At 46.8% G+C, this 15,083-nt stretch overlaps 1 protein-coding gene across 1 annotated transcript in view; it reads left to right on the top strand.

Moving 5' to 3' along the window:
- The window catches only part of NDST1 (N-deacetylase and N-sulfotransferase 1), a 328,999-nt gene extending 314,484 nt beyond the window's left edge, over positions 1-14,515 (top strand). Inside the window, exons 13-15 of the mRNA XM_085617708.1 lie at positions 40-149; positions 1,007-1,109; positions 12,618-14,515. Coding sequence (XP_085473834.1) covers positions 40-149; positions 1,007-1,109; positions 12,618-12,737 — 333 coding nt within the window. The 3' untranslated portion in view covers positions 12,738-14,515. The remainder of the gene's footprint in view (positions 1-39; positions 150-1,006; positions 1,110-12,617) is intronic.
- The last annotated feature ends 568 nt before the right edge of the window (positions 14,516-15,083 follow it).

Here is a 15,083-nt window from a genome sequence, read left to right on the forward strand (position 1 = left end):
ATAAAATAAATCAATTTATCTGCCTTCTTCCTTTCCCAGATACTGGTGTTGGACGGCAAACTGCTCCGCACCGAGCCAGCCAACGTAATGGAGAGTGTTCAGAAATTTCTTGGAGTGACCAACATCATAGACTATCACAAAACATTGGTGTAAGTGCACTATACACCCCTGGCCTAGGAAAGCAGGTCCCCTGTCATGGGTAATCTTTATAAGGAACACTAGAAAGGTATTAAAATCGGCGAGGCTCTGAGATTGGTTGTCTTTATCTTGCAATGAAGTATGCAAGGTTTCGTTTGGGAATTTAAGAGCTAAAGGCATGCTAACCTCCTAGTATATTCAAAAACTACAGAAGCAATGGAATCTTTGCAGTATAGAAAAGTATCCTACAGCTGAATCCCAATTAACCATACTTCTAGACTTCTTGTCCAGTGCTAAAAGATACCACGCAAAAAAAACAGCAGCAGTCCAATCTTTTGTTGCACTGCGGTGGCATTCACAGTGCAAGAAACACAGACTCGTACACATTCACTGTTCCACATAGACAGCAGGAGTGAAGGTGTACCTGAGGCATAGAAAAGGTAAAGCACAGGCAGCAAGGAGTGAACGCCTCACTCACACAGACCGATATTGTTGCAATTTCAGCTTTTGCAAGGAGCAGTCTAAACATTGGTAGTTGTATAGCTTGCTTCCCTTACATGAGGAGCCCCTGCCTTGCCTGACAGAAATACAGTGTACGGTACAAGCAGCAGCAATTCTGGTTACCCTGTGCTTCATCTTATTTGAACGGACCCACCTCTATGATAATTGTGGCAGTTGTGCTGAGGCTGCTGACATGAGAACCTGCATGTAGTGGGTTGTTTAATTATATCTACGGCTTTTCAGGGGAAACTCCAGTGGTAGCAAAAACTCCATTACACTAAATACTATATGTTGCAAATGACTAGCAAAAACTGCAGACTCCTAAAAGTGCAAAAATGTTTCTGATTTATATTGTTTATCTTCTTAGGTTTGATCAAAAGAAAGGATTTTGGTGCCTGCTTCTGGATGGAGGGAAAACCAAGTGCTTGGGGAAAAGCAAAGGGCGGAAATACTCAGAGATGGACTCCGATGTAAGAACAAACTGTCTCCACCATAGCAACAACATGAATCTGCCTTTAAATGAGATTTCATTTGGGTCAGGCATGGGGTAGATACAGCGATTAGCCCATAAAAATGGAAGAGGTTTTCTTTAATGTGCTCAGATGTTATGGATCATGCCCTACAGTAATGCTTTTCCACTACATGTGAAAATTCACATGACTGCTGGGCATCTCATTAGTCCCTGCACCGCCCTTGGCCACTCCTTCGCTGATACCCATGTCTGCCAGTGCTTACAAAATCTTAACCTTACCTAATCCCCAGCTCTTTCAATCTATTCTAGATCCACATTGTGTGACTAGTCGGCATATATATTCATTGCTGGATTTTTCTTTTTTTTTTTTTTTTTTAAAGAAAAGAGTGATATTGTGTTTGTCTAACATGAAAGTGTCCATTATGACTCACACCTAGCCTCCTATTATGTCTAGAGCAGCAGAGCTGGAATGGGACTTGAAAAGAGCATGGTTGAGATGAATTGCCCAAGACCAAGGGGATTTCCAGAATTACTCGTAGTTTAACTAATTTCAGTGACAAAAAGGCATACCATACCTCCAAGTTTGATGCCTGGTTGACCACACAGTTCTAGCAGCACAATATATTTCTAACCATCTACACTTCTCCAATTTGTGTTTCTTGGGCCACACAGTTTTGCCAGTGCTCCAGAATCTTGCTGTACACCAACCTAGTAATCTAGTGCTAGAACTTTCATTTATTATGCAAATAGACCTCAATCCTGTCTGAGTAGCAATTGGTTTTCCCTTTAGGGCAGGCATAGATTTCTGCAAATTACCCTCCTACGTTCTGCAGCATTATTGTTTATCCTGGATGTCAACGCTTAATTGTGACTTCTAGCCGTATATTCCTCACCTTTAGGATATTCCCCAGGTGTCGGACTGGATCCAGAAACCTTTTCATAGTACCTCTGCGCCCTGGATTTTTGCGCAGTGTGGTTCTGCACATATGTCATTCTGCTCTGGAAATGATATGCAGGGCCATAAAGGCAACCCTCCTGCACGCTGACATCAGTTCCTTTCTTTTAGTGCCATCAGACGCAGACACCGAGCTTCCATTCATCTGTTTCCTTGTGTTTTTTTGCTACAAATTCACGCTGTGGACAAGGGATGTCACTCCCTAAAATTACAGGTTTTTAGCACTGCAGGGACTGTCTCAAACGGATGTCTGACAAATCCCCACCAGGGGTGCCTCTTGTGTCCGGAGTCGAGCCACGACTCTGAGACCTGCGGAGACTGCGTCGATGAACTCAAAGGCCATCAGGGAAAATGAGGCAAAACTATCGCCAAGCATAAGAAAACTCTGCACCGGGACCACTCCAAGTTCAGTTCCGCATCAAAGGCCTGGTCTCGCTCCTGTTTCCGAGTCAACAGAACCGCTCTACAGGCCTTTCTTGGTCATGCTCCAAGTCTTCGAATAAGCACTAAAAAACAAGAAATCAGAACAGAGTTCCACTCCTTCGCACCTCTCTCAATTCCCTGAGTAGGACTTGGCCAGTGGCATCCTTCTCAATCACACTGGTGAAGTTGGCTGACTTCGGAGCAGATTGCACAGCTGATTCTGGCACAATCCGAATTCCCAGGGCCTTCAGCCACGCCGCACCAGACTGATGGCGTTTGGCGAGCCATGCTCAGACTCTTAGTTCCTTACTGGCTTACTCTGGCATGCCTTTAAACCCCAAGGAGACAAGAGTGTTTCCACCTGGAAAACTGGCAGCGGGTTCGCCCTCTTTGCTGCCTGGTTCCTCTGAGACAATCTTGCCTTCGTCCCCAGTTCTGATATCACTCCTGGCATCCTAAACCATGCCTTTCCCAGGTATGCTGATGTTGTGGATTATACACCACTATCTCCATCGGGTGTGCAAAAGGCACCACTGTTGCCATTTCCAACTATGCGTGGCTGCGCTAGACTGGGTTCTTTGTCGATGTCTAGTCCTCCCTGATGAACATGCCCTTAGATGGGATATTCCTGTTTGGGGACAAGGCTACTCTGCCCTCGTACACTTCAAAGAGAGTAGGGCCACCGCTCGCGCTCTGGGCCTTTCTGCCCGTCTATGCCAACTACTCCAGTTCCAACACTCCTTTCGTGGCTTCAGCAGAAGCGTCCATTACCGCCAGCCTGTCCAATGCCCTCAAGGGACCCACCAATTTCAAGGGAGAGGCAGAGGTTGCCTCTGCCTCCCTGGCTAAGGTCAGCATGCCACTCATTCAAAACTGCTTAAGTGTATGCTTCTAGGTACCAGAATCCACCAATTCGATCTGGGTTGGCAAGCGATCACATCAGACAGTTGGGTCCTTCAACTTGTTCGCAAAGGCTACATCCTACCCTTCCTTTCTTCCCCACTGGACTTTCCACCATCCACCCAACGATTAACAGAGGACCAGCTCTCGATTTAGCGGCAGGAAGTGCAAACCCTTTTGAGAAAAGGGCTGTTGAGAGGGTGCTGGTGCCAGAAGCAGATCTTGGTTATTATTCCTGCTACTATGTGGTGCTCAAGAAGGATGGAAGTCTTCAGCCCCATTTAGACCTGCTCCCTCTCAACCCCTGTCTCCAGAAGCAGAAATTCAAAATGTTCACCCAGGTCTGGTCTGCCCTCGATCCTCGAGACTGGATGGTGGCGTTGAACCTGCCGGCTACCTATTTTTATATTCCCGTCCTGCCAGCCCATCAGCGTTACCTGCGGTTCGTGGTGGAGATTAGCATTTTCAGTTTACTTATCTCCGATTTGGTCTCACCAGCACCCCTCAAATGTTCATGAAAGTGATGGTGACAGCGCACCTTCAGAGGTCAGGGATGCCAGTCTTCCCCTGCTTTGACTGGCTTTTGGAGGTGAGCTCGCCCCAGGCAGTCATCAACCGCATCCAGACTATGGCAAACCTTCTTTCATCTTTGGATTTCACTATAAATGTGCCTAAGTCACACCTGACTTCTTCTGAGGGGCTCCCATTTTGGACACAGTCTGGTTTATGCCTTTCCCGGTGAGAAAGATTCCAGAACATTCAGGCTATAATTCTGAGCTTTCAGCCTCTGACCTGGATTTCAGTGAGTTTGACTCTGAGGCTTTTGGAACTGATGATCTCTTGCATCCTGCTGGTTTAACACTCCAGGTGGCATATTAGGGCTCAGCAGTGGGATCTGAAGTCCCAGTCGGCCCAACATTGAGTACCTCTCCAACCACATTCAAAATTCAGAAGAGACTGTGGAAGATATGCAGTGGTGTTTACGGGACCACGATTGGGTCAATGGCAGACCCCTCTCCCTCCCCACCCATTACTGACCGTGATGACCGATGCTTCACTTCTTGGTTGGGGTGGCAATCTTAGGGAGGTGGAGATCAGGGGCCTCTGTTCTCCAGCAGTGTCCCGGCTTCATATCAACCTTCTGGCGCTGAGGGCCATCCACTTGGCGCAGAAAGCATGGCTGCAGTCCATCAAGGCAAGGCTGGTACAGGTGCTCATAGACAACATCACTGCCTTGTGGTACTGCAACAAAATGGGCAGGATGGGGTCGAGGACCTTATACATGGAGGCCTTGCCCTCTGGAAATGTCTGGACCGCCAAGGAATCCTACTGGTAGTGAACCACATGCCAGGATTATTGAGAACAGGGTGGACATACTCTTCTGTCTGAACATAGCGGATCACAAGTTCTCTTCTGCGAATGGGGAGATCCAAGGTTCGATCTGTTTGCCACCACTGAGAATGCGCAATGTCAGCAATCCTGCGCGTTGGAGTTTCCAAGGTGTCCTTTTCTAAGAAATGTTTTGCATCATGTAGATCTCTGGTCTCCTTTCTGCCAATACCACTCCTATCCAGAGTTCTCAGGAAGGAAGATCAGGACAGATCAGGCCCAAGTCATCCTTGTGGACCTGTATTGGAAACAGACAGAATGGTATCTGGAGCTCATGGGCTTGAGCATCTGCCCTGTGATCAGGTTTCTCCTCCAGGAGGATCTGCTGTTCTAGCATCAGTCTGGCTCTCCACCCGGGCCTTCGCAATCTCCACCTTCATGCTTAGTGAATGAGTGGGTGCAGCTGAACACCTTACACCTTCCTCTGGAGGTAGTGGATATCATCTTAGCAGGTAGACAATCCTCGACAAAAATTGTATACCTTTGTCATTGGGACAAGTTTGTGGTTTGGCGTGACACAGGCCAGATTTACCTTCTCATGGCAAAACTGTCTGATATCCTGTTATTTGTTTTATCTCTTGCCTGGCAAGGCCTTGCTTTGGCACGGTTAAAGGTTATCTTTCGGCCTTCTTACGGTTGCCTCGTCAACCCCGAATGTTTAAGTGACCCTTGTGATGTGAATTTTGAAAATGCTGGAACATACATTTCCCCCTACTCCAATTGTGATGCCCTAGAGGGACTTCAATCTCGTCCTCACTTACATGATGTGCGCTTCATTCAACCACTCAACAGCTTTTCTTTATGGTTCCTTACCATCAGGACTGTGTTCTTGGTCACCACCTCAGCGTACAAGTGAGCTTCAGGCTCTCTGTTAATCCACCATTCATCACCTTCTTCCCAGGCAAGATGGTTCTGAGGACTAGGGCATCCTCCTTTCTTATGAAAGTTGCAAGTTGGTCAAACCATCACGTTGCCAACTTTCTATGCAAGGCCCCACCCATGTAAGGAGAAGGAGAGACTCCACCGCTTAGACCCCAAGAGAGCTCTGAGCTTCTACATAGATCAGACCAAGAACACTGGGTGGAAAATCAGCTTTGTGGAGTTTTCTGGAGCCAAAAAAGGCAAAGCTGTGCAGAAGCATAACCTCTCCCGCTAGATCGTTCTCTGCCTTAATCTGCAATGCATTGGCTAAAATGCAGCCTCCAGAAAGACTGCATGATTATTCTACCAGGGCAAATGCTGCTACCACTGCTGGCACGCGGAGTCCCTGTCCTAGACATCTACCAGGCAACTACTTGGACGTCCCTCTATACGTTCACAAAGCACTACTGTCAGGACAGCCAGGTTCGCTAAGAAGGGCAATTTGCCTGCTCGGTCCTGCAGGACTTTCCGCTTTGAAACCATTCACAGACCCACCTCCAATAGATACTGCGTTGGTATCTATCCAAACGTTGAGAAATCAGTGGCTAGAAGTCTCTTTCAAAAGAAAGTTACTTCTCTTTGGTAACGTTTTTTCTGGTAGAAGCTATCTAACCCCAGATTCCTCACAGATCCTAACCGTTCTGTGATTGGACTTGATACAATAATAAGATCCCAAGTCTAGGAATCTGCACACTGGACAACCAATTTGCTTTTAGAGCTCCTCATCTTGGGGAATGGACTGCCTCAAATGCAACTGACCTCATAAATGTGCACTCCCGCACAATGGACTCCGCTCATCATTTCTGGAGCAGAACGGAATCAGTGCAGAGCTGCATGGAGCCACCTTCCGATGCTCAGAGGTCCTGTGAAAAAGTTTCAGGATCCAGTCTCATGCCTAGGGAATATCCAGATGGTGAGGAATCTGAGACTAGATAGTCTCTACCAGAAAGAGCTTTACAGAAGGCAGGTAAGTAATGTGTTCTTCATAGCATTAGCACTGCACCTGAATGCAAGTAATGCTGTAGATTGAGGACAAAGACACCCATAAACTTTTGCCTGTGTGCCACATTCCAGACTTAATGTCCAGTACCAAAGTTTCTTTTACTCTTCATGTGCTCTACTTTCATTTTCAATGCAGCACCTCAAATTTGAATCCTCATCAAGCCAACCATTCATACTTGATCTGTTCTCTAATATTGAACAGTGTGTGTAAGGGGGTGTATAGCTCAGTACCATTATGCAAGTCATTTCAAAAATCTTAATAAATGATTAGCATTTCCTCAATTAAGGAAGTGAGCAGCATCTGATACTAGATTGTAAAACAAAAGGACTCCGTGTATTGTCTTTACAGTGTTTTCCTGATACCAGAAGCAGCAATAAGCTGTTGACACAGGAAAAGTTCTCTCTCTCCCATTGTGCTGTTTAGATTTTGCAGGATAAAATCTCTTCTAAATTCTCATGCTTTGCACAATTCCACCATCTAGTGCCTGGGTCCAGAAGTAGTGTTACTGTCTTCAAAAAATGTGATAGCTTGTGGTTTGGGAGTCTACATGAGCGGAGCCTTTATATAATGTCTACTGTAATCCCACAGTGCCCATCATCTTAGGTTCTTTTTTTTCCTTGTAAAGTAGGAGACCTGGTTTCTCCTCGATACACTCACTCCTGCATATAAGGAACCAATATGTTAACATGTTGCCCAGCGTCGTGCAACAAGGCATGGAGGTTTACTCTAAACAAGCGACAGCCAAGGCAGAAATTCCATAAACAGAAAAGGAATGCCAGGGCATCAACACGAGACCCCAAATATGTCTATGGCCATGTGAAACCAGATTCACTAATAGTTTCCACTGTAGGAGGGAAGCTGAAAAGTGCTGCAGCCACACAGTAGCGAATCACTGATTCCACTCACTGCTAAATAGGCATGCTCACTAATACTGGGAGTATATGGGAGACCTCATTTCACACCTCCTGGAAGAATATCATAAGAGGGCAGCAAATATTATTGAGGGAGAAAAGAACATTGCTAACTAAAGCCTTAAATTAGCCTTCAATGCTGTTGATACACCAAGCAGGCAGCTAGCTACAGGGACAGTCATGAGAAGACGTGTGACTACGCATCTCTTGTTTTAAGCTTGAGGCACAACCCACTATCATTATTGAACTCCTCACAGGAAACCAGCTCTTTGGCCCAGATGAAGAGGAAGAAAGCGAACAAGACCGCTAAAGCAATAAGAGCCCTTCAAGTCTTTGGACCTTCATTTAAAAGAGGCATCCTTCAAGAAAAGAAACGTCAGGGGAGACAAATGTTTGGTAGATTTCAAAGATGTTTTCTTCCATATACCTATTGCATGCAAAAAGTACATAAGAGTTGTATTGGGAGGTCCTTCTGTTAGAGTAAAGAGTGTTTCCCAAGACACTGGCAGTGGTAACTGCATACCTCAGAAGGCAGGGCATACATGTCTACCCATACTTAGATGTGTGGCTAGTCAAGGCAGACACCTTGAAACTCTGCTGAAGAACATTTCTGACTCCACTCCAACTTTGCACCACCACCAAACAAGTAATACCACTACATAATCTGTGCAAAACATGTGAATCTAGAAGAGATTTCATTGTGCAAAAGAAATGTAATTAATTACCTGTAATCATGGTATCTGACAGAGACTTCTATCTGCGGATTGCTTACCTTAGAATTATTCCCAGGTGTCAGACTGGATCTGGAAGGTTTTCATAAGCAGTACCCCTGCTTGCCCACAGATGGCATCGTCTGTACTGGAAGTGTCATGCATGTTGCCAATATAGACACCACCTCATTGCACTGATGCTAGTTCATTTAATTCTGCAGCAGTCCGCACAGATACTTTTGATCCGATGCTCTACTCACTCCGGGACTCAGTTGCGTAGGTGCTGCCTGTGGTCTCGGAGGAGGCCCGAGCCATACTCTCCCAAGTTATCGCTGATTAGAGCGACGCAGCTAAGTTCGCCATGTGCTGTGAACTGGAAACGAGCGACTCACTGGGCAGAGACGTTTCCTCGGCAGTTGCCCTTAGGCACCACTCCTAGTTGAGAACCACTGGCTTTTTGGGGGATGTCCAGGCCTCGCTCATGAACATTCCCTTCAATGGCTCCTGTTTCTTCGGAGACAAGGCCAAGGATGCAGTACCCACAGACCTCAGCGGTCAGGTAGCCAAGGTTCAGGCTAATCCACCCCCTTCCTGATCCTCCTCTCACCCCTCACTTTACCCCATCACCACCTCCTGCATCGTCCAAGCCTCTGTAGTTTGCCCTCCTACCATCATGGGCATTCAGTGGGAGGTAGGATGCACCATTACCTGCACCACTGGAGGTCGATAACATCCAACCTCTGGGTTCTCCAGATTGTCCAAATGGACTACTCCCGCCTCTGTGACTCACGCTCCACCTATACCACCCACTTCCAACAAGCTGATGGAGGGCCATATCTCCTTACCTCTCCAGGAAGTGACGGCTCTATTGGCCAAGGGAGCATTCGAGAGGGTCCCCCTCCTTCAAGCCCACAGACTGCATTTTCTGTTTACCGTGCTCCCCTTTGGCTTTACCAGCACACCTCAGCAGTGGTTGCAGCTCATCGGCGGAGGTCAAAGGTGCCACTCTTCCCCCTATCTCAACAACTGGCTATTGAAGGTGGGTTTGACACATGTGGTCTTCTCCCACCTCCAGACTATGGCGAACCTCCTGTACTCGCTGGGGTTCACCGTCCACGTGCCAAAGTGTCACCTAATCCCTTCTCAGATGCTCCCTTTCATTGGGGCTATTCTGGAGACCGTGCAGTTTTGGGTTTATTCTCCCAAGCAGCGGGTTCGGGATATTCAGGCTAATATACCGATGTTCAATTCACTGTCCTGGATTTCAGTGAGACTGTCTCTGAGGCTGCAGGGCCTCATGGCCTCCTTCCTCCTGCTTCTAACGTGTGACTATTGGCATATGCCGGCTCTGCAGTAGGGCCTGAAGTTCCAGTGGGCACAGCCTCAGTAGAATCTGACATTGCCCAGTTCTCAGTGGGCCCTGCAGTGGTGGCTGCCGAACTGTGATTGGGTCTACTGCAGACCTTTGCCCTTCCCAAACCAGATCTGACTATACTGACAGACGCGTCACTCCTGAGCTGGGGTGGCCATCTAAGAGATGTGGGGGATCAGAGGACTCCGGTCTCTGGCAAAATCCAGGCTCTACATGAACCTGTTGGAGTGCCGAGCGATCCAGTTGGCATATGAAAACCTTTCTTCGCACCATCAAGGGAAGGCTAGCGCAGGTGTTCATGGACAACACTACTGTCATGGGGTACTGCTAAAAACAGGGTGGGTGGGGTCTTGGACCCTCTGTCAAGAGTCCCTACATGGCTGGCACGTCAAGGCATTTCCCTGGTGGTTCAACACCTGGCTCTCTGAACGCCAGAGCGGACAAACTCAGCTGAAGATGCATAGCGGATTTTAAGTTGCGCCTCCAGCGCGAGGAGATGTAAGGTTTCTTTCAGCAGTGAGGAGGGCCTTAGTTAGATCTGTTTGCCACCGCCAAGAACGCGCAATCTCATCAGTTTTGCATGCTGGAATTCCAAAGCAGCTCTCACTCGGAGATACTTTTCATTTCCAGTGGACTTCCGGCCTCCTGTACACCTTTCAACCAATACCACTCCTGCCCAGAGTTCTTAAGAACATCAGGAACGGTGGTGCTCAAGGCACCCGTGTGGCTCCAGACTGGGCTCAGAGCCTGGTATCCCGAGCTGTTGAGCATGTCGATCGGTCCTCCGATCAGGCTGCCCTTTTTGGGAAGATATCCTATCACAGCAGCAGGAGAGGTTCCTCCACCCAAACCTGTCAACACTCAGCCTTCATGTGTGGAGATTGTGAACGGGGAAAGTTGACCGTTTTTGACATTCCATCCCAAGTCTGCTATGTTGTCTTGGCAGCTGAGCGTCCCTCCACCTGTAAACGTCGGCCATGGGAGCAAGTTTCTGCATGTTGTACATACAAACAGGTTGACGCCTTATATGCACCCCTTTCTCAATTTCTTTTTTTATCCTTACCCTGGCCTAACATGGGCTCTGCACTGGGCACATAAAGGGTTATCTCATTTTTCTGCGGCTGCCAGATCAGCCTCACTTTTCAAGTCCCCTATTGTAAATAGGTTCCTTAAATGTCTACAGCACATGTTCCTTCCTGCTCTCTTCAGCATGCCTCAATGGGACCTCAATTTGTTTCTTACTTTTCTTATGTGTGCTCTCTTTGAGCCACTTCATAACTGCCCCCACAGGCTACTTGCAATCAAGGTGACCGTTCTGATGGCAATTACATCTGATGGAGGATTTGTGAACTGCAGGCGCTTTCATCTCAGCCTCCGAGCATCCCCTTCTACCCAGACCAAGTAGTCTTTGGACTCGAGCTTCCATCTTGCCGAAGGTAGTCGGGCCCGTTCTATGTAGGCCAGTCTATCACCATTCCTAACTTTTATGCTCCACCCCATCCCTCTAAGGAAGAGGAGAAACTCCACCAACTGGACCCAAATAAAGCATTATCGTGACCAAACATAACCATTCCATGTGAATGATCAACTCTTCGTTTGGGGATGTCGGAGCCAAGAAAGGAAAGGCCATGCAGAAATTACCTATCTCCTGATGGATTGTGCTCTGGATTAAGATCTGCTACGCACTGGCCAAGTAGCAACCCCTGGAGGACTTGCATGCTCATTCCACAAGAGCAAAGGCTGTGACCACTGCCTTAACACGCGGCGGTCAGGACGTCTGTCAGGCTGCAATGTGGGCTTCACTGCACACGTTCACCAATCACTACTGCCTGAACATACAGGTCCATCAGGCACTTTGTCTGTTCAGTCCTGCAGTACTTCTAGTATAAATCAAGTTCCCAGACCCTCCTCCGGGGAGCTATTGCTTGGGTATCTACTCTAATGTGAGGAGTCTGCAGCTAGAAGTCTTTATCAGATGTACAAGTTAATTGCCTTCAGTTTCGCTTTATCCGTTAGAGACTGTCTAGCCGCAGATTCCATACCGACCTACCCATCCTCCCCACTCTGCAAGCAGATTTTTAGGTACAGGGTTGCTCCCTTTTCAGGGCCGTAGTTTCACATACAAGTGGTCAGTGTTTTTCATGGGTTCGTGCTCCGGGCATGAAAAGTCTCTAAGAAACGGACGTCCGCTCGCTGAGGTGACACCTATAAAGACACTGCCCATGCCACTTCCAGTGTGGACGGTGCCATGTGGAGCAGAATGACACCATCTGCCAGCACGCAGGAGTACCGCTCACGAAAACTTCTGGATCCAGGCTGATGCCTGGGGATAATGCTAAGGTAAGGAATTTGCGGCTAGATAATCTCTACCAGATAAGGCATTACAAAAGGTAACTAACTTGTTCCTTGCAGCTGGAAACTCTTCTAGATTCACATGCGACTCTAACGCTTCCACTTAGGAGGGGGTTCATGGAAGGTAAAAGAAACAAATAATTCTAAGATGGTGCACGCGTATTGTAGTATTATGGTTGACGTCATGTAGGGGCTCCACCCATGTCTACTCCCAAACCACAAACTAACATTTTGAAGACAAAAGGAACACTTCGGGACCCAACCGCTAGTTGTTGGGACTGTGCAAAGTATGTGAATTTAGAAGAGTTTCAATCTGCAAAATCAGAATTACAGGTAAGTAACTGGTTTCTTCCCTTCCACCCAACCATATGCTGAGCTTTCAAAGTTACAAACTCCAGGATTCCACATTAATGGCACAAACTCACAAAAACCAAGCAGGACAGTATGACAGGTGTCCACAGCGAGCGATTTATTTGTTATCCTGGAGCTTGAATTCTTCTTCTATTGCTGAAATGTTATCAATAACTCCATGACCATAACCACATTTTTCTGTTTGCTGTCTCTCTGCAGTCAAGATCCTTCCTGAAAGACTACTATCGGGATCACAATATTGAGCTCTCAAAACTGCTCTACAAAATGGGCCAGACGCTGCCAACTTGGCTGAGAGAAGAGCTGCAAAACGCCAGGTAGCTGCATGTTCTACCACCACCACCACCACAATGAGCCATTCTGGGTCAAAGTACAGGAGGAGTTGCAATTCAGAATGATCCAAGATTCAATAGCCGCAAGAAATAACACTGCGCTTTGGAAAGGGCAATTCTGAGCAATATTGAACCTAGTGACTAAGCTGGGGACCAGCCGGTGGAACTTGCTGATGCCCCTGTGGCCCAGGAAGGAGAACCTTGCCCCTGAGGACAGCTACCTTAAGGTTTACGACTGATGGGTTAACCCAGTGGAATGAACTCCTCTTCACATATCCCTTCTCTCCCCGCCTGTAGTCCATCTCAGGAATTTACCTGTTTTAAAGGTCATTTCCTGGATCCTCACTCTAGCAGGCTTAGTGGGTCTTCCAGTGCACAATTCTCATGATAGTATTACAGCTGAATACCTGTGGAAGACAATACCTGTGTAGCAGCAGAGAAGAGGAACTTCACAGACTGAGAAGTGCATTGTGTGGAGGCCTAATCCAGCTGAAGGATCAAGAGAAGATTTGTCCATTTCTTGACATGAGCTGCAACATAGAATCAGTGCAAGGCATCCATCTATGTACCAATCTGAGCGTTTTTATACTGGAACTCTTCGTTGGGATCCTGAACTAAGATGTGTGGTTTCAATTAACTGGAACCAATGCATCTTTTTTATATACATTTTTGTTGACTGTGCAATACTTGTTCACCAATGACTGTGTCCCCAGCTCTTCAAATTTCACTGCCCTACGAGCATGATTGATGAGACATTCTGTTCCTTCCCTTGACAGTCTTACATGCATCTTAACACGTACATTTCCCCCAAATCATGCTAGTTCCCCCAACCAGCTCCAGAATCCCATCTCTTTAAGCAATACCATCTGTTAAGTACTGTGATACATTTCAGAGCAGAATCAACAAGGTGGCCTTGCGTCCAGGTTTGGAATACTTCTTGGGTTCTTCATGCTATATGTGGTCTTTCCTGTGGTATAAGACTTGGGCTTCTTTGAGGAGCCTTCACAATGCAACATGTCTTGCCAACAGCATCTACCTGGCCCAGTCCCTTCGTAGGGTAAGGGGGAGTCCACTTCAACAAATCCATCCCCTTTGCCTGCGCTGGCAAGGGTTGCTCAATGAACTTCAGCCTCTGAAATAAGGATAATGGTATTTAAAAATACTTTTGTTTCCAGTTATATATTTTTGCCAGAAAAGTACCAGTTCTAGATCTTCAGGTCTTACTTTTGTGTGAAATATTGAACTCTGCTTGCCATGAAATTGTTGTATCGCACGACAATTTAACGTATTTTTTTTCCTGCAGGGGTGTTAATTGTACTGTGCTTCTGTTTTCCATGTGAACATTAGTTGTATATTTCATTCAAGTTTATCGGTATTAGTTCATCATATTCCAGGACCAGAATATTCCCAACTGAGGTGGGTGATTCTAGTAGCAATGTCAAAAAGGGACGCAAGACAGCATAGCCAAACATGGGACAGTGGGTATTCCAGCCTGCAAGGGTGGTTGGCATTGGCCAGTTCGACAAAAAGCAGCTAGACATATTTTCTGGGGTGGGCATGTGTGTTGGGTGATGGAACATACTTGTACAAAGTAACTGGGCTGTTGTGAGTACTGCTGGCAGTGCTGCAGATGTTGTAAATGTGGCCTCACCTGGAACCTGCTTGTGCTGGCCGAGGGACAGAAAGGTTTTAGTGGCTAAACTAACCCTGTGTGGTTCTGCTGCTTGTTAGATGGGTAAATAAATTAATCTCCAAGTAGAACAGTTACTCAACTGTACATTGTGAATATATAGAGGCTGTTACATGCATGATATCAACGTGTTTACCCATTAGTGAAAGCATTAAATGCTAGAATGAAAGGCTATGCACTAAACTTGTTTATGCAAGATCTATATCTAGGGCAAGCATCAGATACGATAACGGGGAAACAATGGCGCTTCTAATAATGAAGCAAAGTAGAGCAGATGGAAAGTAGACTCTAAATTTGGCCTGGTTCATTCAAAACACACACAGTTCCAAACCCTTGAAGCCTTCTTAGTTACGCACAGTTTCGTTTAAAAGAAACGGTTTTGTAGTCTCAGGATGTGACCCAGGAGACGCTGGTACAGGACCCTGAGGTCGACCTGAACGTTGCAAGACTACACCTGGACACTACCTAGCTCCCATACAGCTTCCTTTCCCACCCCTTTCTCGTAGTTTGTATCCAAGCAACTTGCTGATCTAGCCAGTGAATACTGCTGTTTGAGGCATTAACCTCTTCAGTGCCCATGACGAGATAGTCTCGTCATGGAGCACGGTCGCGCTGTGCCCATGACGAGACTATCTCGTCATGAAC

The sequence above is a fragment of the Triturus cristatus genome, chromosome 7 (genome assembly GCF_964204655.1).
Source record: "Triturus cristatus chromosome 7, aTriCri1.1, whole genome shotgun sequence".
NCBI lineage: Eukaryota > Metazoa > Chordata > Amphibia > Caudata > Salamandridae > Triturus > Triturus cristatus.